Source organism: Ammospiza nelsoni, chromosome 5 (assembly GCF_027579445.1).
Source record: "Ammospiza nelsoni isolate bAmmNel1 chromosome 5, bAmmNel1.pri, whole genome shotgun sequence".
Classification (NCBI taxonomy): domain Eukaryota; kingdom Metazoa; phylum Chordata; class Aves; order Passeriformes; family Passerellidae; genus Ammospiza; species Ammospiza nelsoni.
The window spans coordinates 50,074,338-50,098,993 of NC_080637.1; the positions used below are offsets into that span (position 1 = coordinate 50,074,338).

The 24,656-nt window shown below is 51.8% G+C and overlaps 1 protein-coding gene across 1 annotated transcript; it reads right to left on the reverse strand.

The window, feature by feature from the left end:
• Nucleotides 1-14,392: 14,392 nt before the first annotated feature.
• Nucleotides 14,393-23,167, reverse strand: TAB1 (TGF-beta activated kinase 1 (MAP3K7) binding protein 1). The gene is made up of 11 exons (XM_059471478.1): nt 23,116-23,167; nt 22,211-22,347; nt 21,859-22,012; nt 21,161-21,247; nt 20,468-20,606; nt 19,888-20,001; nt 17,373-17,484; nt 17,122-17,266; nt 16,520-16,742; nt 16,076-16,232; nt 14,393-15,075 (listed from the first exon to the last, which is right to left on the reverse strand). The coding sequence occupies exons 1-11, from the start codon at nt 23,146-23,148 to the stop codon at nt 14,868-14,870; spliced, it is 1,509 nt and encodes a 502-aa protein (XP_059327461.1). The 5' UTR covers nt 23,149-23,167; the 3' UTR covers nt 14,393-14,867.
• Nucleotides 23,168-24,656: the final 1,489 nt, after the last annotated feature.

Genomic DNA, 24,656 nt, shown 5'->3' on the forward strand with positions numbered 1-24,656 from the left:
TTGTTGTGATCATATCTATCAGAAAGTCACAGGCTGGACTTTAAGGCACGCAGACATGCAGAGACATGGCAAGTGGCTTTGGGAAGGAGTGGGGGTAGGGCCAGAAGTCCTGCAGCCCCTGATAAGCACAGCCCCGTGCCAGGTGAGGCTGGCTCACACTGCAGCCGACCTCCCCTGGGAGCACAGCAGCTCCCCTCACCTTCCCCCATCCAGCCTCCAGCACAGGCAAAGGCACCGTGGGACCTGCAGCCAGATGAGTTAAACTGCTGCTGACTGAATGGGGGATTGATTTTCCCAGCCCCTGTGGCTGATGCAAGCGTGTCCAGATGGGTAACTAAAGAAAGCAGGCTTGAAACCAATTTTATTGCGACCAGGTGCCAGCTGCATGCATTGATAAGGCCTTTGATAACATTGTGGAGAGGAGTTATCAGTGTTGGGTGGGGCTGTCCCAAAGGTACTGCTCCTTCTCCAGGGGCAGAGGGGACATGGACGCAGGTACCAGGAGGTGCTTACAGCGCCCATAAGACATCCCTTAAGGCCCATAAGACATCCCTCACATGTAGTGAGGAGCCAGGGCAGCCCCTCAGGACACGAGGGAGACCTCAGCCTGCCCACACTGTGCTGGCAGGCTGCTTGCCTCACCCCTGCTTGCACCCCAGTTGTATCCACCCACAGCTCCTCCACCCTTGGCGAGGAGGGGGACACAGAGCAGTGACATCCTGGAAATCCAATAGCTGCCTTTCCCTTCAAAGGGGACTCCCAAGGAGGGGACTGTTGTCTGTGTCTGGAGCTGGCAACTACAACACGTGTGCCATTTGCTCCCCCCTTGTGTGCCTGTCCTATCTACATCTCATTTTATTGCTCTTTTCTGAATTACTTGTGAGTTACAGAGGTTTATCAAAGCATCCAAGAGAAAACCGTTTAAACTGTCTTAGGAGGGGTGACAGGCACAGGCAGGAGAGCCAACGGAGCCACCTTCAGCCGGACTACTCTGACCCTGCAGTTGCTTAGCTGGCAAATTGTGACTGCATTGTTTTAATAGTGGTGCCCTCCTGGCTGCACTGAGTGAGCCACACGTGTGAGGCGTGAACCAGACCAGCTCTCCCAGGCTCATTAACCTGCCTGAGCCATTAAACCCTGCTCAGGGTGATGGTTTATTAGCAGGGCTAGTGTGGCTGTGCTGCCACGAGCTGCACACTCTGCCTGGCCTGGCAGGCTCTCAGACCCACAGTCTCTGCCTGCACGGGGGCTCGTGACCCCACCGGGCCCTCAATGGAGACTTGCTCATCTCCCAAGCCAGGGCAGATTCCCAACTGCCCAGAAACACAAAATTCAGAAAGCAGAATGAGACCTGGAAAGGAAATGACACTGAAAGATCTGATTGCCTCTGAGCTGCCTGCAGCTGAGCAGGGTTAAAAGGTAATTGAGCCCAACTTGCTGTCACCATCAGCCTCCTCACGAGCAGGCCTGGCCTCCTCCTGGGCACTTTCAAAATTGCTGGGTCAACCAGTGACCTGCTTTGCCAAAGTGGCTCGGTTTAACCACAGGTGTTTCATGGCCAGCCCTTGCTTGCCCAGCTCCTGCTGCCTGTGCCAGTGCAGGCAGAGCTTCACGTGGGCTGGTTGGGAGCACCAGCGCTGTCCTGGCCAGGGAGAGGGAGGGAGCAGTGGCTTCATGTCAGGGTCAGCTGCCAGCTGATCCCTGTGGGTCACTTAGGGCTGCCATGGGGGCTTGGGTAGGTTTGCATGCTCCTACACAGGGCTGCCTTTGTCTCGCCTCCTGGATGTGGTGTCACAATTAACTGCTGTGTTTGGGGCACCTCCATGGAGGACGCGAAGGAGGCTGCTGCATGTGCCCCTCAGACAGGCTCCTGGGGGAGAAATACCTGGCCAGGGGCTGTCATGTCACCAGACATGAGCTGGGGGTCAGGAGGACAGAAGGTGCTTCACTCTTGCCCTCTGGGTGCATCCCACACTGGCACTGCCAGGCTGCCACAGGGCCTGGAGTGCACCGAGGCAGTTTCCAAGCCTGAGGTCTCATCACCAAAAAGCTCCTGAGTTTGCAGAGGGCTGTGTGCTCCCATTTGTGGTGTTCCTGCCCTGCCTGGAGAAGGGCTCTGAGGTGTGAGGACAGCATGGTGCCAGCAGCAGAGGGGCACATACAGAGGGAGCCGGGTGGGTGCCCAGGCTGCTGTCAGGGCAGGGCAGGGCAGGGGGCTGGTGTCCTCTCCGCATCAGCGCCCGGGTAACTTTAGCTCCAGGCCACCCCTGTTTGTCTTTGCTCCTTGCATGTTGTGAATAGATATTAGCTAAGCTCAATGGGCTCCTCGCAGGTCTTGGAACCAGATGATTCAAGCTGGGATTTGTTCTATATCTCGGGTTTCATGTGTTTTCTTTAGCTGCATTTTAATTGTGGAGGGTTCGGTTCCTTTTGTGATTCATGAGATGCTTTACCAAGGTGCCATTCCTTCACAGCTGCAAATATCCCAAATAAATCCCATTCCTGGAATATGTGAGTGTGAAGAGGAAGTGCCCTACTACATAATAGGTCAGGTTTTTATCACAGCTCTTCATCTGGAAAACCGTTGGGAACGTGCCCACAGAAAATGTCTGGCGCTAGTCTGGAAAACAACATATAATGTCAGCAGAGCCCTAAAGACAGGAATATAATGCAGTTAAACAAAACCTGGATTGGGTTTAGCTCACCTTTATTTCCAGCTTCAACCAACAAACCTCTTCTCTGACTGCAGCTGAGCTCAGGCCCTGCTGGTAATGGGAAACAAAAATCCCCTTTTCCTAGCTGCCCGATTTTTTGAGGGTCATTCCTGACAGGCTGCAGTAACCCTTGAGGTGTTTTATACATCCTGAGCCATGGGGGGCCAGGAAGAGGCTGGTGGCCAAAAATGAGTTGGTCCTGTCCTATGTGGACTCGTCAAACCTCATGCAGTGAATTCCCATTTCCTGCTGCTTCCTGCCCTGACAGCCATTTGTTCTCACCAACTGCAGCAGTTCTGTTTGGGCAGGAGAGGGGCTAGAAGGAACCTCCAAAGTGGATCCTGCATTTGGAGGACCCACCCCTCAGAACCAGCACCTTTTCCATCTGTGTTGGGAGCCCTCCTGCCCTGCGAGGGCAACAAGAATGCTCAGCGGAGTTACTGACTTCTTCCCTTGGCTCTTCTCCCATGCCAGGGCCAAAACTTCTCTGTCCCTGCTTACCACAGGGTGGAGAAAGCAGTAATACAAGTTGTGGGCACTCCCTGTAAGCAGACCACAGCGTGTTTGGACCATCAGCCAGAGTTTCAGATGGCTGCACGGGGTCTGCATCCCACCCGCAGCCTGCGAGCCTGCCCGGGCAGGTACAGCTGTTACCGGCACTGTCACACCTCCAAGGACTGGTCTGACAGGCTGCTCCTGCCTGTTGCTAACTCCCACTCCCAAATTAATTTGGGGAAACTTGCCACAGGCTGCCCCATCTCACAGGTGCCCCAGAGCTGGGTTTCCCTGCTGTGCTTACACACTGTTGGCCGAGGGCCAAACCGCTATGAGAATTATTGCTTTCCTTCCTGCTGGGCTGTTTCTGCAGCATCTGATGTGACACCAGCAGTGTCACAGCCTGGGGGGAGCCAGGGATGGCCCCGTCCCCGTGGGTCTCCCAAGAACCACCTGTGCAATTGCACCTGACCTGGGAAACCATGGCTGGAGAAGAGGGCAGTGCATGCCTGGGGTCTGGAGGATGAGCTGCCCCTGCTTCGCCCACCCTCGCTGCCGTGCCCACCTCAGGGAAGGAATCCCTCCTGAGGAAGGCAGTGAGTGAGGGGGGCTCTGCACACCCCTGTGCCTGAGGTGCTTCTGTCAGCCTGCTGGATCCTGGCTGATGCATGGCTGCAGGCAGCAGATTTGAGCAGCATCTCCATGCCAATTTAAATAAATAAATGAGTCTGAATGCTTCGCCTTGCAGAATGGCATCTCATTCAGCTGTTCAAGCATCAAATACCTCCGGGATTCTTTGGGTCTCAGTTTGCAGAACTATTTCCCTTTCAAGTGCTCTTCTATTTTTCTTTTTACTTATTTAAACCTGTTTTTCCTGTAGTGAACAATCCTTGCACGTGAAAGCAGGCAGCTTTTAGATGTTGCGGAGCTTTCCTTCAGACTGAGCAGGGATCAGCGGACTCTATTTAAAAAGGTCTTCCCCGGCCCTTGCAGCTGGTGGGGAGGCAGAGTGATGTTCTGTGGTTCAGTTTTAGTTTGAGTTCCCCAGGGTTGCCAGATTGCTTGCAGGAAGCTCGTTGCTCACAGCCAAGGCTGAGTAGATGTGCTGGTGCTGAGGGGAAGCTTTTGCCCACCCAGGGCCAAGTGGCAGCTGTGGGAGCTGCTGCTGCTGGTGGCTGCAGCCCCCTCCTCAGCCCTTTAGATGCGTCTCAGAGGCTGGAGGGTGGGGAGAACATGTATGTGTCTGAAATACCACAGATGCCTTGAGGACAGAACAAGCTCAGGCCTGGTGAAGTTGCATTTAGTGTCAGTGGGATGGGGGAAATTGATGAGGTGGGGAGAAGGATGAGGAAATGATGTCTGTTGGCTGCACCCCCTCTGCTGATCCCGTTTTCTTTTCTGGGAGCTCTGGCCCTGGGGGTTGCAAAGAACCACTTGGATAGGCTACCTGAGGCACCTCAGAGGCTGGGAGAACAGAGCACAGATAGAAAGAAGCTGGTATTATTTTCTCCAAACACAAGAATATTGAGCAATGCAATTCATGTGTTTGAACACCTGGGCGTGACACACAGCAGAGCTTCCTCAGAAGCACAGGAGTTTCCGTGTATAATCTAAAACAAACACCTTCTAGCCAATCTCTAATCAAGGCATGATGGATCAATGAATTAGGGTAGGGGCTTAGTTAAATAAGCAAGATCTGTGTTGCTGTTGTTGGCCATGGTGGTGTTTCTGACTACTCCATGCCACCCACACATCCCTCAGGCTGGTCACCCTCTCCTGCCTTCAGGGCATCTGCTCAGTGTGGTGGCCAGCATGGCCCATCACAGGTATTTAGGAACAAGCTGAGGAGTTTCAGGGCAGGACTGGCACAAAGGCTCAGGCTCCAGGCACAGTTTCCTCTCGCTGGCACTGCATCCTCGAGCTTTTGCAACACGCTTTGTGTGCAGCACTGCTGCTCCTGCAGGGCTGTGCTGGCCTTTGCACCGGCGTGGGAGGAACTGCAGGGGTTTGTCCTGGTGCCTCTCTGAGGGTGTCTGCTCTCCCTCCAGCAGCAGTCACCATGGGCACAGTGCTGCACGTCAGCCAGGTCCCAATGAAATGGTTTGGCCTCGTGTTTTAGACACGTTGTGTAAACACAGTGCAAACTCTCAAACTCTGCTGTATCCCCTCAGCTCCTCCATCTTCCTGCCAGCTCTTCATAAGCCCAGCTGCCTTCCCTGTGCTGCAGATAATGGAGAATTGACTCTGTCCCTGTTGTGGATCCTCCCTGGGAGCTGTGGGGAGGCTACACTCCTCAGGGGGCTGATTTCCCCTGGTGTCTCTCATTTCCAGCCAGCCTGTGTGCTCAGTGTACCCAGAACAAGGGGAGCAGCAGTGTCTCTCTGACATGCCTTGGTTAGCCAACGGTGGCACCTGCTCCCCTGTGGGAATGCCATGCTGCTGGAGTGATAAACTGGAGGTATTTGGGGATTCCAGAGGAGAGCGAGGGAGCTGGGGATGAGCAAGGCATTGCTGTGCATCTCTGTAAACAGACAGCCCCAGCACATGGGAGCTGAGTTCAGAAGACTGGGGAGCCCTGCTCTTAGTTCTGTGGAAATAGGGGTTTCTGATGGGGTGGTTTGCAAATCTTTTCTCAGATGTCAGCCATTAGAAGGGGACTAAATTTCATAGTCCTCAGCCTCCCTAAGTCAGTGTTAACACATTGCAGCTCTTGCTGTGTGTTGGCAAGAGCCAGCCCTGGGATCTGTTTGATGGGAGGAAGCTCAGGGCACCTTGGCCAACACCACAGGTGGCCAGGACCAGCAGGACAAGCAGCTCAGCACAGTCACTCAGTCCCTCCTCAGTCTTCTATGCCAGCACTCTCCCTCTCTACCCTCCACTCTTCAGCCCTTTCCTACCCTCAGTAGGAACCCCAGTTTTGCCCACATCATCACCCTGCCACTACCTGTGCTGGCTCCTCTCCAGTTTCCCCCATGCTCAGAGATGTGTATCTCACTCTGCCCCTCATGTGCACGGTCCCTGTGAGTACCAGCTCAGCAAGGCCAAGCATGGTTTGCTGCACCTTGCTGCTGTTGCCCAGGCCCCCTGCACTTCTGCAGTTGCCATCCCCAGCACAATCCCCACAATTTTGGTGGGAATGGCTCCAAACCCCAGTGCTGCTAGCAGCTCTGCTGCGCGTGACTCCATCCGCCAAACCCAGCTGGGGAACTGATCTGGCTGAAAAAATCCTTTTAAATTTATTTTTTCCCCTGGGTTATTTTTTAATCCAGATGAGATCCTCGACCTGGTTTCCTCTGGCTCCTCCAAAAGAGCCAAAGGGCAGCCTGGGGGTAGGCAGGAGGATGGGGACACTGCAGAATTCAGCCCACCAGCGACAGAGCTGCAATGTCAGCAGCCCAAGGCAAGTGCAAACACCAAGTTCTGGAGCCACTTCCTTCCCTTATTCCCCACAGATCAGGAGTGATGCCTTGCCACAGAATAGCCAGTGCCCAGGGAGCACGGCCACTGCTCTCAGCTCACAGGAGCTGGCTCAGATTAGAGATTCCTTCTCCTCTGCTGCTGAAGCCCTTTGAAATGTGTTTACATACCAGGCGGGAATAAAAAGTCAGAATTTTATTGGTGCTTGGCCAGGGAATCATTCTGATTTGAAAACCCTCTTGTGACTTGGTTTTTTTGATCATGCTAGCAAAAATAAATGGAGGCACTGAAGTGGGCATGGAGAAATGAGCAGATCAGGATGCTTGGCCATCCCAGCTCCACAGGGCTTTCTCTCCAGAGGTTGTTCGACCTGGTGTCACACCAACCCCTTTTGGTTTTGATGCCCATCATATTTTCCAAATGTTGTCCCCACCGAGTCCGTGTGCCAGAGCCCCTTTTGTGCTACCTCCCTGCCACGTGCCCATGCCAGATGATCTGCTTGACACGGTTTGGTGAACATGCCTCCTAATGAGGCCCTCACAACCCCAGCACTGCTGCCTGGGAGTGTTTCTGCAGCGACACTGCTGCAGTTCATGCCTCTCAGAGCTATTTTCCACCACAGGGACTTCATCAGCACCAGATAAGTTGGGAGCCTGGAGCCCTTTGCCATCCTCCTTTGAACTCATTAGTGAAGATGCCAAGGCTTGACTGGATATTTAGTTTGCTGTCCCTTCCTTAGGCCTCTGTGCCCTAAATAGCACTCAGCAGTCATTTATCATCACAGTCCAGGTCCTCCAGACAGCGTGCTTTCACATAGCTGTATTTATAGCCTTGTCAATTTTCATTCTCTTTTTCAGAAACAGAAGTACTGATATCCTCTGCTGAAATTTCCTGTCGAAGCTGCCACCCACCTGTGGTTCAATAAACACCAGCCACCTCTCAAGCAAAGTTTGTCACAACATAATCTTCCCTCATCCCTTGACCTCCACTAGCTATGGCTGCTCTTCTTCTGGAAACCACCCTCATTTCTGTGCTACTGGGCACCAAATTGGCTTTCCCAGAGGATGCAGAACCTTAGTAACCCTTGGACCTCACACCTCCCCCCTGTCACAGAGCCATAGAATTGTTTAGGCTGGAAAATACCTCCAAGATCAAGTCCAACCATCAACCCAGCACTGCCACGTTTGTCACATGTTTTGATTTGTGTCATGGGGTTTGAGTGCCCTGAGGACAAGAGAGCCAGCGTGTGTCCATCTGGCAGTGAAGTGTGGGAGAGGCTGTGGCTAAAGGCTCAGTGCAGCAGAGTGATTCCCAGCTTCCCTGCGAGGAGGATCCTGCGAGGTCCGCAGCCGGTTTGGCCAACAGCCCACAGGGCCATCCATTTCTCCAGGAACCACAGCTCCAATGCTCTGGCTCGAGAAATCAGTCTAATTAGAGAGGAGTGAAATGCTTCTCCTGCTTGGAGAGTCTCAGGTCCCCAGCCCACTTAGAGCTCCACACAAGACCATTAGCAGTGTCTCCCCGAAGGACGCGGTGCCCAGCAGCTGTGGCCAGGCTGTCTGCAGGTGCCAAGCACAACAATGAGCAGCAGCCCATGGTGGGGCTGGCAAGGGCAGCTGCATCTGAGGCACATTCAGCTGCCCACCTTGATTCCAGGCACGGCGTGTCCTCCTGCAGCCCTCCAGGGGACACTGCCAGGGCCAAGGAGATCACAGCAAGGGCCCCTCGGTGCCAGGCAGCCGCAGGACCTGGGTGACTTACCAAAACTGAAGTCCCGTGGTGAAGAGCACCAGATAATATGTGCCTCAGCTAAATCACTGAATATTGTACCTTATTTCTGCCTAAGTGCTATATCTCTTCAGGTTGTTTTCATGCTGAATCGAGCTGCAGTTCTACAAACACAGAGTCACTTCATGCAGGTGAACAGCCCTTTGGAGCTTGGGAGGGAGGCTGCCACGTTCCTTGCTTGCTGCAGCAGGCACAAGCTGCTTTACTAGGTCTTAATTGCATCCTCGCTATCCAAAATTCTTAAATTTGCCACTAAAGGCAGACAGAAACAAAAATGTCGCACTTTTGCAGTTCAGATATTTGCAAGCATGAATAATGCACTCACATACTCATTTACTAATGGTTACACTTCTCTAATTTCTTTTCCCCTCCAGACATTTGCAAAAGTGCTTTTCATATTCCCATCACACCTTTAGCAAGCAGTAAGCCATTCTATGTTTTGTTGCTCTTATCTCTTCCCTGAAAGCTTTTATTGACTGCATGTTGGTTTTGTCTCCTCACCTTTCCAGTTCTCATCTAGCCTTTTTTTTTTCTCTTTTCCTTTTTTTGTTATTTTGCTGTTGTTGTTTCAAGCCTTCAGATCTCCAAGAAGTCCCTTGTGGAGCTATTTTGGTTATTCCTCAATGCAGCAGCTGAGAAATCCTGGAAGAGCTAATGACAGGAACAACAACAAAAAGCAGAGTTGGCTCCAGAATGCATTGGGATTAAGGGGTGGGGAGTTCAGTAAATTATTGAACTACCTGGATGAAGAATTCATATCGAAACCTAGTTTGCCTTAGTGCCTGACTCTCATCTGCATTTAAGAGCTGTAAGTGTTTTAGGGATGAGCTCTGAAGCTGCTTCTCTGTATGTTTCTTGCTTCAAAGAGAGGGATGAGCCCCTTCTCTCCTTACATGAGACGTGTCTGCAGGACTGGGGCCATCCTCCACGCTGAACCAACGAGCAGCGCCTGGCAAGTCCATTCAGAGATGAGTTTCTGTTTCTGCCCCCACACCCACCCTGCAGCAGCACCCACAGCACACCTTTAGCCAAGGCTGCACGGGGTGACCCAGCCAGTTTGCTCCACTTTGCCTAAAACTAGGCACAGAGGTGTCCCTTTCCTGGGACGGTGGCCCTCGCACGGCAGGTCTGGAGATGGGCTGGAGACAAAGCCCCGGGGCTCTGCCCTGTCCCTGTGCATGGGATATCCCTCTCCCTGGCTGTGTGAGCAGGACCCTGCCTGGCTGCCTCAGAGGCATGGATGCACTGGGTTTGGCCATTGTGCTGGGCAGGTTGGCAGCCAAGACAGGCGCCGAGGGGCTCCGGCACCAACACGGCAGGAGGAGCCCCGAGCTCACAGGCAAACAAGAGCAGCTACCTGCTGTGCTCCAGCGCCAGCTGGAGCTGCTGCAGTCAGGGACTTTCCCAATCTCTGAGGCATGAAACCACTAACAGCTCTGTTTTGATCCCACTACTTTGAAAGAAGCCCTGAATTTTCCAAAGCAACCAACTCTCATCAGAGTTTGGAGGCTGCCGCCTTTGCCCGTTTTCGCTTTGGTTGGGAACGCTCGGAGTTGTGTGTCTGGAAATGCCCAACTGCTTCAAGGAACCTCAGTTTTGGATGGCTGGCCTTGTGGCTGCCTTTGGAACAAGCCACAGTGGCTTCCCAAGATATTTTGGTGGGTGATGGCCACCTTAATGCTGTGGTAACCACAAGGGTTTTGTGCAGAAGCATTTCTGTAACTTCTCAAGTGGGAGATGTAGGGTTGTCTGCCCTCCCTGAACCTCTCACTCTCTGAGTCGTGGCTTTCCTTGTTACCAGGCCTTTGGACATTAAAGCAGCTGGTTCACTGAGGACCTTGCTCTGCAGAAAGGGCCTGGTGTTGTTCTCCACCATCAATTGTTTTTTGTAAGGAAGAGAGAAACTCTTCGGCCAGCTCAGGCAAAACTAGCAGAAGAAATGCAGGGTTTCTGGGTCGTGCTGTTTTTGAGAGATGAGACAGAAAGAAAAAGCTGCTTGGAAGGCTCTTGAAACACCTAGCAGTGAGAGGGCCAATGGCCAAGCATTGCACATCCCAGAAGATTGAATCCTCTTTCCCATGCTTTGGAAACACCTTGAACCTTCTCCCAGGCTCCTGCTGTTTGCACCCCAGTGAGCCCATGGGTGAACTGCTGCCTGCTTGGGGGAAGCATAGAGAGGAAGATTCACCTCAAGCAAGAAGCTGTAGGGCTGCCTCTGTCCTATCTGCCCTAGCTCTCTGGAGCATTTCCAGCCTTTTTCTTTCCATGCTCCACTGGAGTCTAATCCTGCATGCAGAAAATTCCTCATGCATTTTGCTCTTATTCCTTCAGGGCATCTGTTTTCTCTTTCATTCTGTCTGGCTGCTCAACAGCCTGAACTCAGTTACTGTAATCCCTCCATCTTCAGTGATGTTCTCAGCTCCACATAATAAATATTAACAGCTTACACGTATCTTTGGGTTCTTATGCAAGGGCTCCAAATAGCTTTATGGTTCATAGGCACATGGGGCTCACTTTATTCACCAGCAAAATGCAGCCACCGATGAGGCAGCAGTTGTTTAGCAACCTACAGCGACAACACACAATAGTTAAGAAGGAAAGTGAAGATAAATATCGTATCCATTTGAAACTCCAGGAGGGGATTGGAGTTGGCAGAATATAAGTATTCATGCTGAATTTTTGCCAGAATGCTCTGAATAGAATTCCTGTGCTTACAGTAAGAGCTATAGGATTTAAAATACCTAACCTATCCCTGGTGGTTTATTTACAACTCACTTTAAGGGCATAGATGTTTTAGGGTGCCAGTGATGCTCTTCTCTGGAGAAAGGTGAGTCACTTGAGTAATGAACTGCACAGGATTACTCTAAAGCCCTTCCTCAGACATTCTGAAGAAGGAAAAATCAGATTATTTTGTGTGTAAACAACTATCTATTATCTGTCAAATTAAACAATATTTATGTCTTGGAGGCAGATTCGCCTTTCAGCTATGGCTATCTCCACCCTGAGAAGACACCAGGCCAATTGTGGCATTTTTTCAATGGTGTCAAAAACTCTTAGGTCTCCTAACACTAAAAGCCTTAATGTGGTGGGGGGGAAAAAAAGGAGGAGAGGGAAGAGGAACACATTCCTTCCTCTTCCGAGCATGGTGGCTGAGGGAGCAGGGACTCTGGCTGAGGGTGCTGCATTACCCTTGTGTGATCCAGGGAGCATTGGTGGCATCAAGTGGCACTTGTTCACCATATGCCTCTTCCCTATTGGAAAGTTCAGGTGTGACAAAAGCAACAAAGTGAATGGGGAAAAAATAACCTGTCTTAGCTTCAACTGATGCCTTGGCTGCTGAAGAAAACCCAAACCCTGTGTGACTTACCCACAGGCCATGTAATGGAGCTGAGCACTAACTGCTGGCCATGACCCTTTCCAGCTATTCTCTGCTATTTAAAGATTTTGTTATAAATGGGTGTGCTATTCAGCTAATGGAGAGCTTAAAATAAAGAAGTCCCTGGTGATCCTTTAGCCACAGAGATGCTGAGAACCTCAGTTTTAGGTGGCATCCAAAGGCTTGTCTCACTGGCCTGAGCACCTCCAATGACCCTCAGCCAGTGACCAGAGCTCAGGGACATGCAAAGCATTCCTGCTACTTCCGTTCTAGGGATAGAACTTCTCATTTTGACCCTTGCCTTGCAGGGGGATAGCTCTTAAAAATAATATTAGCTGCCTGTAAGACAAACTTACCCTGCTTATTCAGATCTTAATGTGCTAGCTTCTCTCCAGCAGCCCTGTGAAGCATAGCTGGACTGTTTTTCTCTGTCTAGGTCTTTACATTTCTAGTGGTTTTGAATTTCACTGCAATGCAAAAAGGCCCCTGCTCTTGTTTCTAGGGATCGCTCTGGGTCTGTCCTCTTCCAGCCACTCCTTCATTTTAAAGGGGCAGGGGAGAGGAGGTTTTTCCACTGTTGTTACAACCTGCATGTTTCCCCTTGCTCCCTGGGGACAATATTAAATACCAATATTGGCTCACAAGCCTCTTGCCCCTGTACACTATGTTCAGTCTGTTCCTTTGACCTGGACTCCTAAGCCATGGCTCACAAAGCATGCACAGAAAACCTGCCTTCCTCATCTCGCTCCCAGAGGCTGTACAGGCACAGCTTAGTGTGATCCACCCTCTCCTACCCACTTTATTTTTTTGTACTTCCTAAACTGGTAATGATGCCTAAGGATCAGTTTGTTTTGCGTGATCTGCTTTATATAAGTGTGTTGGCAATTCTTAAACTTTTATCTGGAGCATCCACTTGCTGGAGTATTTCCCATTGGAACAGTTCTCAGTATAAGTTCACAAATACCAGAGATAATGGGATGGGGGAATAAGCAAGAAAAACTTGTTTATACAGCTATTGAGATCTGTGCCAGGTTAGGAAACACAGAATACGACAAAACCTTTTCAACTCCATTTTAATCCATACTAGGATCACACTGTCCTGTTAAATAGCCACACAACCATCTGGAGGACTGGGCCCCCAGGTCAAATGACATTTTGGAGCAGCCCTGGACAGCAAGGCCAGGCTGGGCTCAGATACCTGAACTCTCTGCTCCTTGCAGGGCACAGGCAAGGGCAGGGGACAGGGCTGAGAGACTGCCAGCCCCTGTGATGTTCAGCCTTGGGGACAAGGCACCAAACCTCCCGCCACTCTGCTGCCTTTGCCCGCACGCCACTGAACGTCACTGCCCTGGCAGGGCTGGCAGGGTCTCGACAGGAGGTGCCTGTGCTGGCACGTTGAGCACACCCATTCCTCCTGGGAACGGCACGGGGCAGAGAAACGCAAGCGTCTGCAGGCAGGCCGGCAGCGCAGGGAGCCCCGCGGGCACAGCCGTGCCAGCCGCAGCCGGAGGGGCACAGGCGGAGCCGCGCACCCACACACACACCCACACCCACACGGGATCCCTGCTGTGCCTTCCCAGGAAACGGGCATTTCCCACCGCTCTGATCCTGCCCACATGTTTCTCAGTGAGCTCGGGTCTTGCCTCTGGGCACTCAGTGCTGCTTAATTTATCCAAAGGGATAAATCCTCCTCTCCTACTCTCCAGGCTGGCATGCCACAAGTGCCTCAAACCTGCACACCACACCTCAGGGCTTGGCTACACACTGGCCTTAATGACAGCATCCCGTGCTGCATCATCCTAATCCCCTCTCATTCCACTTCTTCCTAAAGTGACAAGGCTGGATGCAAATATAAACGCAGGGAAGAACCCCGGCCAGTTCTGCCTCTTGCCCCTTCTCCTCTGATCCCCTCTAGCCCTCTCCTGGCTTTGCCTGGTGCCTCACCGCAGTGCCCCAGAGGTACCAGGTGCCGCGGGTCAGCCCCCAGGCCTCCGGGTTTGCAGGGAGCTGGGAGGCTCGAGGGGACGGCTGGAGGCGGGAGGGAAGAGCCTCGCTTGCCGCCTGCCGTCAGAAATCTGAACTGAAGAGGAGGATTGCCGTGATCCCGACGCCCCGGCCAGCAGGGCCAGGCCGGGCTCACGGCGGTGCGCAGGCAGCAGGACCCTCCTCTCGCTGCACAGCTCCCCGCTCCGACACGAGGCTGCCCATCTGCATCTTCCAGGCACCATGAGAGCTGTGACCTCCAGCTGTGCACCACCAGCTGCCTGTACAGGGAAACTTCATTACAAACTCCACCTGCCCTCTACACCTTTCCAGATGGCCTACTTTAAGGGGAAAAACATGCATTTTACCTACAAAAAACAATAACCCGTATTTATGGTTTGACTCTAAGCCATAATTCAGTGCCAAAGCTCAGCAAGTAAGTAAACAAAGAGCTTATGCCTTAAAGTCACCTGCAAGGCTTCAGGCCACTTTTTCAGCAGAAGCTTTCCTCCTGCAAGGTGCAAGACTCAGTTCAGGAGGAACAGAAGGTTTCACCAGGAGGAGCTGTCACACCCACACACGACATTATAAGGAAGAGAGCAAGCCACACGGGTGCCAATGACTGTAGCTATAAGTTATTTATTCTGCAAAATAGAGGTATCTTCTATGGAGTTGAACACTGGAATCACAGCATTATGAATTGAGTTGTGGAAACATTATGACAGCACACACACACACACGCAGGCACACACGTGTGCACCTACACACGCGCACACACGCAGCCTTGGCATGGGCCCGGCTCCTGCAGCATCCACAAGGAGCCCTCTCCACACCTTTATTTGCTAAAACCTGCAGTGAGGGCTGCATTCAAAACCCTTTCCCCTATTCACAGGGCTTCCCAGGGCTGGGCAGGATTGGGAGCAGGGCACAGGCAACACGTGTGTAGTGCACAAGATCCCCTGCTCAGTGTGCAGCACATCCTGGACAGGAGTTAGCTGTGGGCAAAAGGCAGCCCTCAGTGGAACACTCTGACCCTTGCCTCAGTCTCTGCTCACACAGAGGAGCACAGGGTGTCTGCAGGAGGCAGACACAAGTTAGGACACAGTCAGTGCTCCCTGCTCGCCATGGTCCATGTTCCAGAGCCGGTAAAACTCTGCGAAATCCACGTAGGGCTCCACACGGCCATCCTCGTCGGGCTGCAGCGAGTGGGCAGGGCGGGAGCGGAACAGACCTCCGTCCGAACTCGAGCTGCTGCTCTGCGTGTGAGTGTTGGTCGACTGCAGCGTCACCGTTGGGCTTTGGCTAAGGGGGCAGAAAGAGAGAACATAAACATCTTTATTCTACTCCACCTGATGCACTGGCAAGAAAAGCACCAGAACAAGCACCAGTTTCTCCACAGATCAAGCTGTCCTAGCAGACAGGTAAAAAGTTACAGTCACTTGCTCTATGAGAGCACTCAAAGTGTTAAGAACTGATTGGAATTGACAAACATCAAAGGAATCTGATTCACATTAACTGGAAGGCCTTAAGTACAACCAGGCATCTGAGGAACAGAGAGGAAGCAGAAAAACCAGGCATGCACTCCGCTGGCCTCCCCATACCCAGAACAGTATGAGCTTTACGGGAAGAGTCTGGCAGCGAGGAAAGCTATTCTTGCATGACCTGTGCTGCAGCCAAGGCAGCTCCAGTGCGTCAGCCTCATTGTTTCTGGAGCTAGAGCACAATACCCACAGCGCTTCTTCACTGAGCAGTGTGTACACACCATGCTGTGCCAAGGGCTCAGCCTAAACCACAGCCACTAACTAGTATGACCCTGCAGACTGGATCCAAAGGGGACCAAATTCTAACCTTTTTTATCCTAGGCAGTGCCTGTAAGCAAATCAGCTTCAGCAATGCAGCCTCTCCAAGAGCCTTACAGGTGACCTGCATAATCCCTCTTCCTTGCTGCAATGAAGGGCACCCACACTCCCTCTGTGCACAGCACCCAACACACTTGGCACAAGAGGTCCAAAGAGAAGGGCTGCTCATTGCCAGAATGCCCTCCATGAACAGCAGCAGATGCTGCTCCCAGGGCATGTTGCCAGAGCTGGCTTCAGAGCTGTTGCTTCACTCATTCCCACTCCTCACGCAATCGCCTTCCAGCTAACACGTTATGTTGGCTGTCAGTGCTCTAGTGGGGGGAGCACACTCCAGATAAGGGACTGACTGACTGACAGGTAACTGACAGCTGTCTCTGCTTTTCAACCACTTTATGCAGTGTGAGGTGCAGGGAAAACTGGGTAGCGAGAGAGCAGGACTTTACTTAGTGAGGGTGGGAGTGGCTTCGTCCAGAGTTGAGCTGCTGTGAGCACCATTGACCATCTGGCCTTGAGAAGGCATGACAAGAGACAGCGTGACACTTGTCTTGCTTGTGCTTTGGGAGCTGGAATATGGCACAGAGACTGGGTACACACGGCCTCCTAAGAAGGGAAAAAACAGAAGCTATAAAATGCAATTCAGACATGAGCAACTGCAGGTGCAGCACAGCAGCAAAAAACCCCAAGAATTTGTATCAAAGTGCCCTTGATGCTGTACTGTATCCTGTCAAATTGTCACAGATTCCACAACTCAAAAGCCAATAATCTTGTTTAATAAGAAAATTCCTTCTACACCAACTACCTCCTCTCCCAGTGTGAGGTGAGGGCTGGATCAATCAAGAGATCTTATCTTCCTCACCCCATTTTGTTTCATTCTCTCCCCAACACACCTTGCGTTGGTGTCAGCGTGGGCTGGCTCATCTCACCCAGGGGGTACCCAAAATTCCTCACAAGCAGCGTCATGTCTTCGTGACGGGGACAGAACTTGGACCGCTCCCCACCACTGGCGAAAGTGTCACAGTGAATGCGCTTAACCCGGTCCACCACTGCTTGTGCCACAGCATCCAGCGACGTCTGCTTGGCAAACTCTGTGGCTATCATGGCTGCAATTTCCTGAGCAGAGAAGGGGGAAAAAAAAATCACCAAAGGAAAGATTTCTAGGAGATTTTGGAGGAAACCTTTTCCTGCCATCTGATCTAAGAGTTTTTATGGCAACTGATCTGACTGTGATGCTTACCTGCTGATAATGTGCCTTTGTGCCTTGAGTCATCCCACTCCCTTTAATGAGCTACTCCTAAGGGACAGGCAGCTGCCAAGAGGAATGGGCTTGGCAAAGCAACTCCCACATTATTAGACTGGAATGGGGTGGCACAGGCATTCAGCCTGTCCAACAGTGACAGCACAGATGAGGAGGACAGCCTGTATGAGAGCAGCTGACACCACTGGAGTGAGTCAGTATCCACAGGAATGTTTCCCTTGTGAGCAGGCTCACCTGGTTGGCCTGCCCAGGCCCATGGGCTGCCTCCAGTGCTTTGTAGAGCCCTTCGGACATGAGCACCAAGAAGCCCGTCACCCCATCCAGCGAGTGCCCTCCGTGGATTTCAGGCTCTGCTATGATGGGCTTAGATTTAGCAGCACTGGAAGGAGACAGTAATTTGGCATTTAATGGTGACATAGGAGCTCAGAAGGGAGTGATCATGAAGAAAAGGAGGGCTTGAAAGCCCACAGTTGAGTTTTTCTGACCTGAGCAGTTCAATATCGGTATAGCCGTACTTGACTTTGTAATCTCCAATGCGCCGAGTGCTTTCCTGCCCACGAATAGTTCCCACTTGTTTTATTTTCCCTGCATCCAAGCCTGTCAGATTGAAAACCAAAAATGCTTAATTAACTTTGTGAAACTTGCAGAACTTCCTCTGAGAAAAGAAATATCCACAGTTACACAGAACTGTAAGACAAAACGAGACACTGAAGAATCATCAGGAGCTAACTGGAGCAAAGGAGTAACTGTGTTTGAAGGGACACCTTCTCCTTAGTTCCCAGCTGGGAAGAAGAGAGAAGGAGGGAGACACACACAGCAAAACAGGCATGAGCTGAATGCAACAGCTGGCCCTGAGACAAAGTCCACATCCTGGTCCAAAGGCACCAGCAGCAGCTGGCCTGGCTGCACGGGCATTTGCTGAAAAGGCAGGGGAACACCTGTACCTGCCAGCTCTGGACTGTGTGATGGGAGGAGAAGGCAGGAACAAGGACAATAATCGTGAAGGATCCTGCTTTTTCTTCCAGCTGTAACTGACCCCTGCTCCTAAGCTCCACATGGCAATTCCACTAACACATGAGACTAAAGAGAGAGACTGTGGAGTCTCCCTCACTGGAGATATTGAAGAACCTGTACAACGTGCTCAGGGATGACCCTCCTTGAGCAGGAGCTTGGACCAGATGATCCACTGTGGTCCCTTCCAACCTTACCCATGCTGTGATTCCGAGAAAAGGAGAGCTGTCTACAAGAGGCACTGAATTTGCTCAAGTGCTCAAATTGATGTGGCTACTCCTAAAATAACAATGATCAAGCAAGTATTTCTATAACTAAACTTATGGTGATACAGGGCCTAGGAAGTAATCCCACCTTGAAAAAAGTTCTAACAGGGACCATCTGAGTGCTGCTGCTGTTTGAGGCAGGACTCGTAGCAGAGATAATCCACTTACCTGTTCTGTTCTGGCAACCCCCCTTTCCTCATACCTAGAGCTATCAGCCAGAAAACACTGAGATTTAATCTAGGGATGACTGTCCTGAGTACAAGGGGAAGGCAGGGGTCCAGCTGAAACTCCCCCTTTGAGTCAAACCAAGCCTTGCTGCACAGATGGCTCCACACCTACCCCAGCAGTAAGACACAAGTCCTCCATCTGCTGCAGACCACAGCTCACTCATCAACATGGCCTGGCTCGTTTGCCAGCTCCTGGCAGGGAGGTACATGCCACTGACAGACACACACACAGGGAGGCTCACAGGACACCAAGAGAAGTCATGTCTAAATCACAGCAACTCTCCCAGGGTACTGAACAAGCTGGGATGTGCCAGCTGAAGAATCACAATATCACAAGACCTCTCCCACCCCTCCCCCAAGACAGGGGTGGCACAAGCACCATCATGACAAATGCTACCTCTTATCACTGTGCTTCAACCTAGCCCAAAAACAACCTCCCTTGGGCCCCTAAACAGCCTGTGCACACTGCCTTTTTCCACAAGATCTTCCTTCTGCTGGGACTGTAGGCAGGAGCACCAGTGCTGCACCATGTTAAGGCTGGTACATCTAACAGATCCCTGTTCTCCTATGGACTGCAGGTAAGTTCTGCATTTTTGGCACTAAAAACACTCAAAAAGTCTCTTTCCCTGGATTCTTGTATTCAGTGTTCCATTTCACAGCACATATCCCTAGTGCAGGAGTAGAATGGGAATGAAAGAGAAATAGAATAAAAGACCTAGTAGCAGAAATTACCACATCAGGAGCCTCACCCGATAAGAACATATCTGCCAGGTGAATCTAATGAAGAATGCCACCTTAGATCTGCCTAAATAAAAGTACAGGACCCAAGTATCTCAATAAGAAGAATTTGGTACTGGCAATCATACAAGTGGTCTGGGTTAGCTCTAGACCAAGAAAGCAAACATGTCAAACACTGTAAAGGAAAAGAGAAATTGCCTAAAGCAAAATGTCAGCATTAAGAGTTCCGTAGTTATTGATGTGATAGAAGTAAATGCCAGTGCTTGGCCTGGCTCTGTCTGAAGTGAAGCTGCTTTTTTTCAGCAGCAGCTTGTACAAAGGCAAATTGAAATGTACCATCCTGAGGGTGAGGCATAACACAGAACTTAAAGCAGCATAAACTGCGGTTTGCCTCCACAGGAGCCATCATACTTTGTCTGCTTCACTCCTACCCTCCGGCTCTGTGCTTCCACTCCTGCCTTCCTATCAACTGCAGCAACAGCTGGAGGGCAGATCAATGCCACTCTGGCAGCTGGACACAAAATTAACACTCAAAACTTGAAACAAAAGCGTAGTTTTCTGCTGGGTCAGTGAGATGAGCTTGCTCACCCTGTAGCCGCAGAATGGCTAAAAGGCCCAAAAAGAAGGCCCTGACCTTGTCACCTGAAAACATAGTAAGCTTCTTTTTGTGGTTATTTATTGTTCCTGTGGCTTGAGTCAGTCTTGGTACCCCAGTCATGCGATGTTCTCAGCTAAGAACATGACACCCAAACACTCACCCAGCTGAGAGAAGCGAAAGAGCTCATCTTCATTCTCTGTCGTGTGGTCCACGTTGAGCTGAGTCACCTGCAGCCCATCCACCGTGGACTTGCACAGGAGTGCCCGATTGGTACCTGCAGTGGGAGCAGCGAGATCAGGCACCAGATAGCTCTGCTGTTAACAGGGACAACACATCCAAAGGGAAAAGGAGCAGAGACAGGAATAAAGACAGAAAAGAAGAGAAAGGCTCATGTACTGTCTCATCATGATCTCCAAAAAGCAGCCTTGCTAGCAGCATAGTAAGGGCCTGCTAGGCAGCTCTCCATCCAGACCTGAGCTGCTACCTCCCAGGAAGGTTCTCTATTTCACAGTGAACTTGCACTCCTCCTCCCAACCCGCTTTCCCTCTGTTCTTTGGCCACACGTACCAACATCTGCAGGGATGAAGAGTCAGGCTGATTTCAAGTGCTTGTGCAAGCAGCAAGCATACTGCTGCTTGGCCACACACCAAAGAAACTGCGCCCCACATTCAAATGTCTCCCTGGAGCCCCTGGCATCCTCAGGAATGCTGAGACTGAGCCACTGACAAAAACCAACTCACCCACATTGGCGATGTAGAGTTTGTTGTTGAGAACGACAGCCACAATAGCCATGGCTCCTCCAGAGATCTCCTGCTCTACAACCTTCAACCTCTCCACAATCTTCTGGTACTGAGGAGGGAGCTGGTGGTGAGGGACACCCTGGAAGCCAAAATGAGGGGGAAGCTTAAACTCACAGTCCACAACACAGAAATCACAGCTGGAATAAAAATTCTGCGGGGAGGGGACTCATCTTGAAATGCCTTGGCCTTGTGTCATACCTGTACAAGACATAAAATTTTCTGTTCAATCCTATCGAATGACACAGCTTTGATATAATTCTGGAGAGGACAGTCCAGTACACTTGAAGCCCATACTTGCCCAGATGCCATGCAAATGTGAGGCCTTTCCTCTCATCTGCATGGCTTTGTCCTGGAAGAGCCACATGCAGAGGCTGCACTCCTCTCTGTGATACACCCAGCTCCTTACTCAGGTGACCAATGTCAGGTCTGAGCAGTGCCAGTACCAACAGTGGGAACTCCGGGAAATGGACCAAGGCACTTGCTGCTCCTCATGCAAGATTCCAGAAGAGAACCATGGAGAAGTAACTTTCACTTACAGCCTCCCTTGGATCAAACTGACTAATGTGCCCAAACCTCACCCAGCAAGCTGGAATGTGGGACCTCCAGCAAGCTCTGCTCTTAAGGTCACATTACCTCTGGTAGCTGAGACTGTAGGCTGGCCTTCTCTGCTAAGGCATCATCAATGGACTCCAGGAAACTTCTTTCCACCACATCAAAAGCCTAAAAAAGACCATAAAGAGAAACAAAGCACTTATTTGATGCCTACAGACTTTGGGGTACTCATCCTCACCTCTCTAAGACCAGCTCATAAGAGTGGATGATCACTGTACCTACAGACTTTCAAGGACCACTACAGCACATTGAAACAATTGTTTCAGCACAACCAGTTAACAGCTTGTAAAAACAATCTGCAACAACTCAAAACAGAAGACAACACCATAAAAATTACATTCACAGCAATGTCAGAGACCTATCTGATCTTGTGTGTTGATCCTGTCACTCAAGAAAGCACACTCACAAATCCATCTCCCCACACATTAACTTCTCCCCTTCACTCACTGTCATCTCCTTCCCAGGCTGACTTGTTCCTACACGTCCAGGGAAGGCTGGCTGCAGCTTCCTGGAGAGCTCTCAGCACTTTGCTGACGGAGCCAGAGGACAGATGGGATGAGGCAGGAGTGAAACAAAGCACTACAGATGCTCAGTATGAGTGCAACTGCAACCACCAGATGTTTCCAACCCCCACAGAAACCAGATGCTGTTCCCCTGATGGCAAAGAGGAGGTGGGTAATGCAAGAAGAAGGAGCTGCTCCCACTCAAAGCTTCTTTACCTGCAGCAGAACTCGACGCACGTCAGCATCGCTGTGGTCTGCGTGGAGCTGGCCCAGCAGCAGTTCTGCAGAGAGCCTCTGACCCACGAAGTTGGTGACTCGGTTGCCATCATAGCCATTGAAGACACCATAGAGGTAGCAGTTGTTCTCACTCCTGCCAAGAGGGCAGAAGCAAAGAGGTCACAGATCTCTGTAAGACATAGATATAAGTAGCAAGTTCCCGTAGCAAGTTCACACCTCTTGCGTGCTCAGGCCCCACCCTCTTCTTCCACATCCTGTGTGACAAACTAAATACCTCTTCCACGTGCACTTGTGTCAGCAGGAGTCAGTGTCCCAGGTGCAACCCACTTACCTGAATTTTAACCAGTTATCTTCCAAGGGGTGACCCTCTGTCCCCTTGCCATCTGCACTGTAGGAACGGTTTGGAGCTGAGCCCACCCCAGAGAGATGGCAGGATGGTAAGTCATCTGTCCAACTGGGCTGCTGTTCCTAGCAGGAAGAGGAAAGAGACCATGTAAACCCCAAGCAGGCTGAAGTGAAGATCGTGGTGCAGTACAGATCACCAGTCCACCCCCACCCTCTTCTCAACCCTTCTCCCTTTGCTAACTAATACACAGCCAGTAACTCCACATTTTGCCCTGCAGAACAGTACCACTTACCAAGTGTCCCTTCCTGCTGAGGCTGAGCTCTGGCTGTACTCCGGCTCTTGTTAACAAGAAACCAGATGTGAAATTTGCACGCAAGTTTTGCACTCCATACAGCACAGCACTAGCTTAGCTATGGTGAATCAGATCCTCATGCACCCCTGCCACGGGAGTGCAGGGAAAGCTCTGGATTCCCCCAGGTCTACTCAACCAGGACAAGGGACTGGGCCTGATGCTGCAGCCAGCAATGAGAGACACATCCCTGGGGCCGCCATCTCCAGCCAGGCCTGCAGGCACCAGCTGCCCCCTCGCACAGCGGGCACCCCGAAGCCCGCAGCACCGGCACGGCCCCCCAGCCACCTGTGGCCCACCGTGTGCTGCAGAGCGGCCGGTCCGGCAGCGTGCGGGCCGCTGGCCACGGCGGGACCCCGCAGCGCGGCCCCTGCCCTGAGGCGGCACAGGGGGCGGGAGAGCAGCGACCCACCGCTCGCGGCGGGGGAACCTCCCCCTTCCCACACGGCAGCGCGGGGGGCGGGTGAGGAGGAGGCCCGGGGACTCCCTCGCACCCACCTGGGGGGTGCGTGTGCTCGGAGGGGGGGAAGATGCCACTCACACTCTGCAGCAGACTCCTCCTCTGCGCCGCCATCTTGCAGCGGGAGCGGCCGCCTCCCTCCCTCCGTCCCGCCCGCCCGCCCTCCGCCGCCACAGCTCGGCCCGCTCAGGCCCCGCCCCCGCGCCAGGCGGCGCCGGGCAGGGCCCGGGCCGGAGCCGCGGAACCGGAACGCCTGGAAGCGTGCCTGGCCCTACACCTTCCTTGTGAGGAGTGCCGGTGTCTCCGTTTCCTACCTGTGGCCTTCAGGTGTGTGAGAAAGAAGCACCTGTTGGCCGCCACTGCCAGCGTGTGTGTGTGTGGAGGAGGAGGAAAGAGGAGCAGGGTTGTGAGGATCATGTAATCATGGGATCATCAGGGTTGGAAGGGACGTGTGAGATCGTCCAGTCCGCTTATCCGCCCAGCATTGCCACTGTAAGCCCTAAGACACATCACGCAGCGCCAGGTGCAGATGCTGCAGATGAACACCCCCAGGGATGGGAACACCCCCATCACCTCTGTAGGCAGCTTATTTCAATGCCTGACCACCATAACAGTGGGGGGAAAAATCTCCCGTCTCAGCTTAAGACCATTTCCTCTAGTTCTCTCAATGCAGGCACAGTAGAAGAGACCAGCCCCGACCTCACTAGAACCTCTTTTCATATATTGTAGAGAGCAATGAGGGTTCTTTTTAGCCTCCTTAGACTAAAAAAAACCAGCTCCCTTAGCTGTTCCACATAGGATGTGTTTTCACTGGACCTGGTCCAGCATCTCAGTGTGCTTTTTAAAGTGAGGGACCCAAAACAGAACGCAGTCCTCGAGGTGCCATTGGTACTGTGAATCCTGGATCCTGTGAAATGGGGTCACCCCGAGTGCCAGAGAGCCCTGAGGTAGCCTGGTGTTGAAGTAGGTTCCTTAGTAGTGCATCATGTTCCAAGCAACCTCGAGGGAAGACTCAGCCCAGGTACCAGCTCTCAGCTGCACCCTGTTCCATAGGCACCACATGCATGGCATCCATGTATCTCAGCTTGCAGTCTGTGTCCTGCCCTGTCCCTCTCTCTTTTGCAGGCCATAACAAGGATGTAGTTGGATCATGTCCTCAGGGAAGCAGTCAGAAGGTGTCTAGGACAAATGACAAGTGGTTCTCAATCCTCACCGCTGTTTGGAGCAGTTCTTGCTAGTCTCGAGTCAGGGACAACAGTAAAATCACTTGTGTGCCTGCTTGAGCAATGCAGACAAAATCAGAGAGCACTGATTTTGCTCTTATTTGAGATCCTTTATTGGCAGACATAGGCTGTTTCAATTGAATCAGCTCAGCTGGGGAGGAGGGAAGACACAAAATTCAATCTCACTGCTTCCTCAATATTATAAGTCAGCAGAAGAGCACTCCGGGAGCATGAATGGTGTATTTTAATGTGTGTGATGGCCAGCAGTCAGGCTGTGGCAGCAAGGCTTCAGGAAGAGCCCTGTGTGTTTCCCTGTGTGTATTGTGGCTGCAGGGGCTCCAACATGAGAGATGTGCAGTTTCAGTCATGGGCAGCAGCACAGTTGTGGTGAGGGTGGGA

What these genes read in the sequence shown, in the direction of transcription:
- TAB1 (XM_059471478.1), bottom strand. Translation starts at nt 23,148, where the DNA reads ATGGCGGCGCAGAGGAGGAGTCTGCTGCAGAGT. An exon ending in TGCGTCGAGTTCTGCTGCAG is followed by an intron (nt 21,248 to 21,858) that starts GTAAAGAAGCTT and finishes GGTCTTTTTTAG; the next exon opens with GCTTTTGATGTGGTGGAAAG. An exon ending in GGCCTGGGCAGGCCAACCAG is followed by an intron (nt 16,743 to 17,121) that starts GTGAGCCTGCTC and finishes TTCTCTGCTCAG; the next exon opens with GAAATTGCAGCCATGATAGC.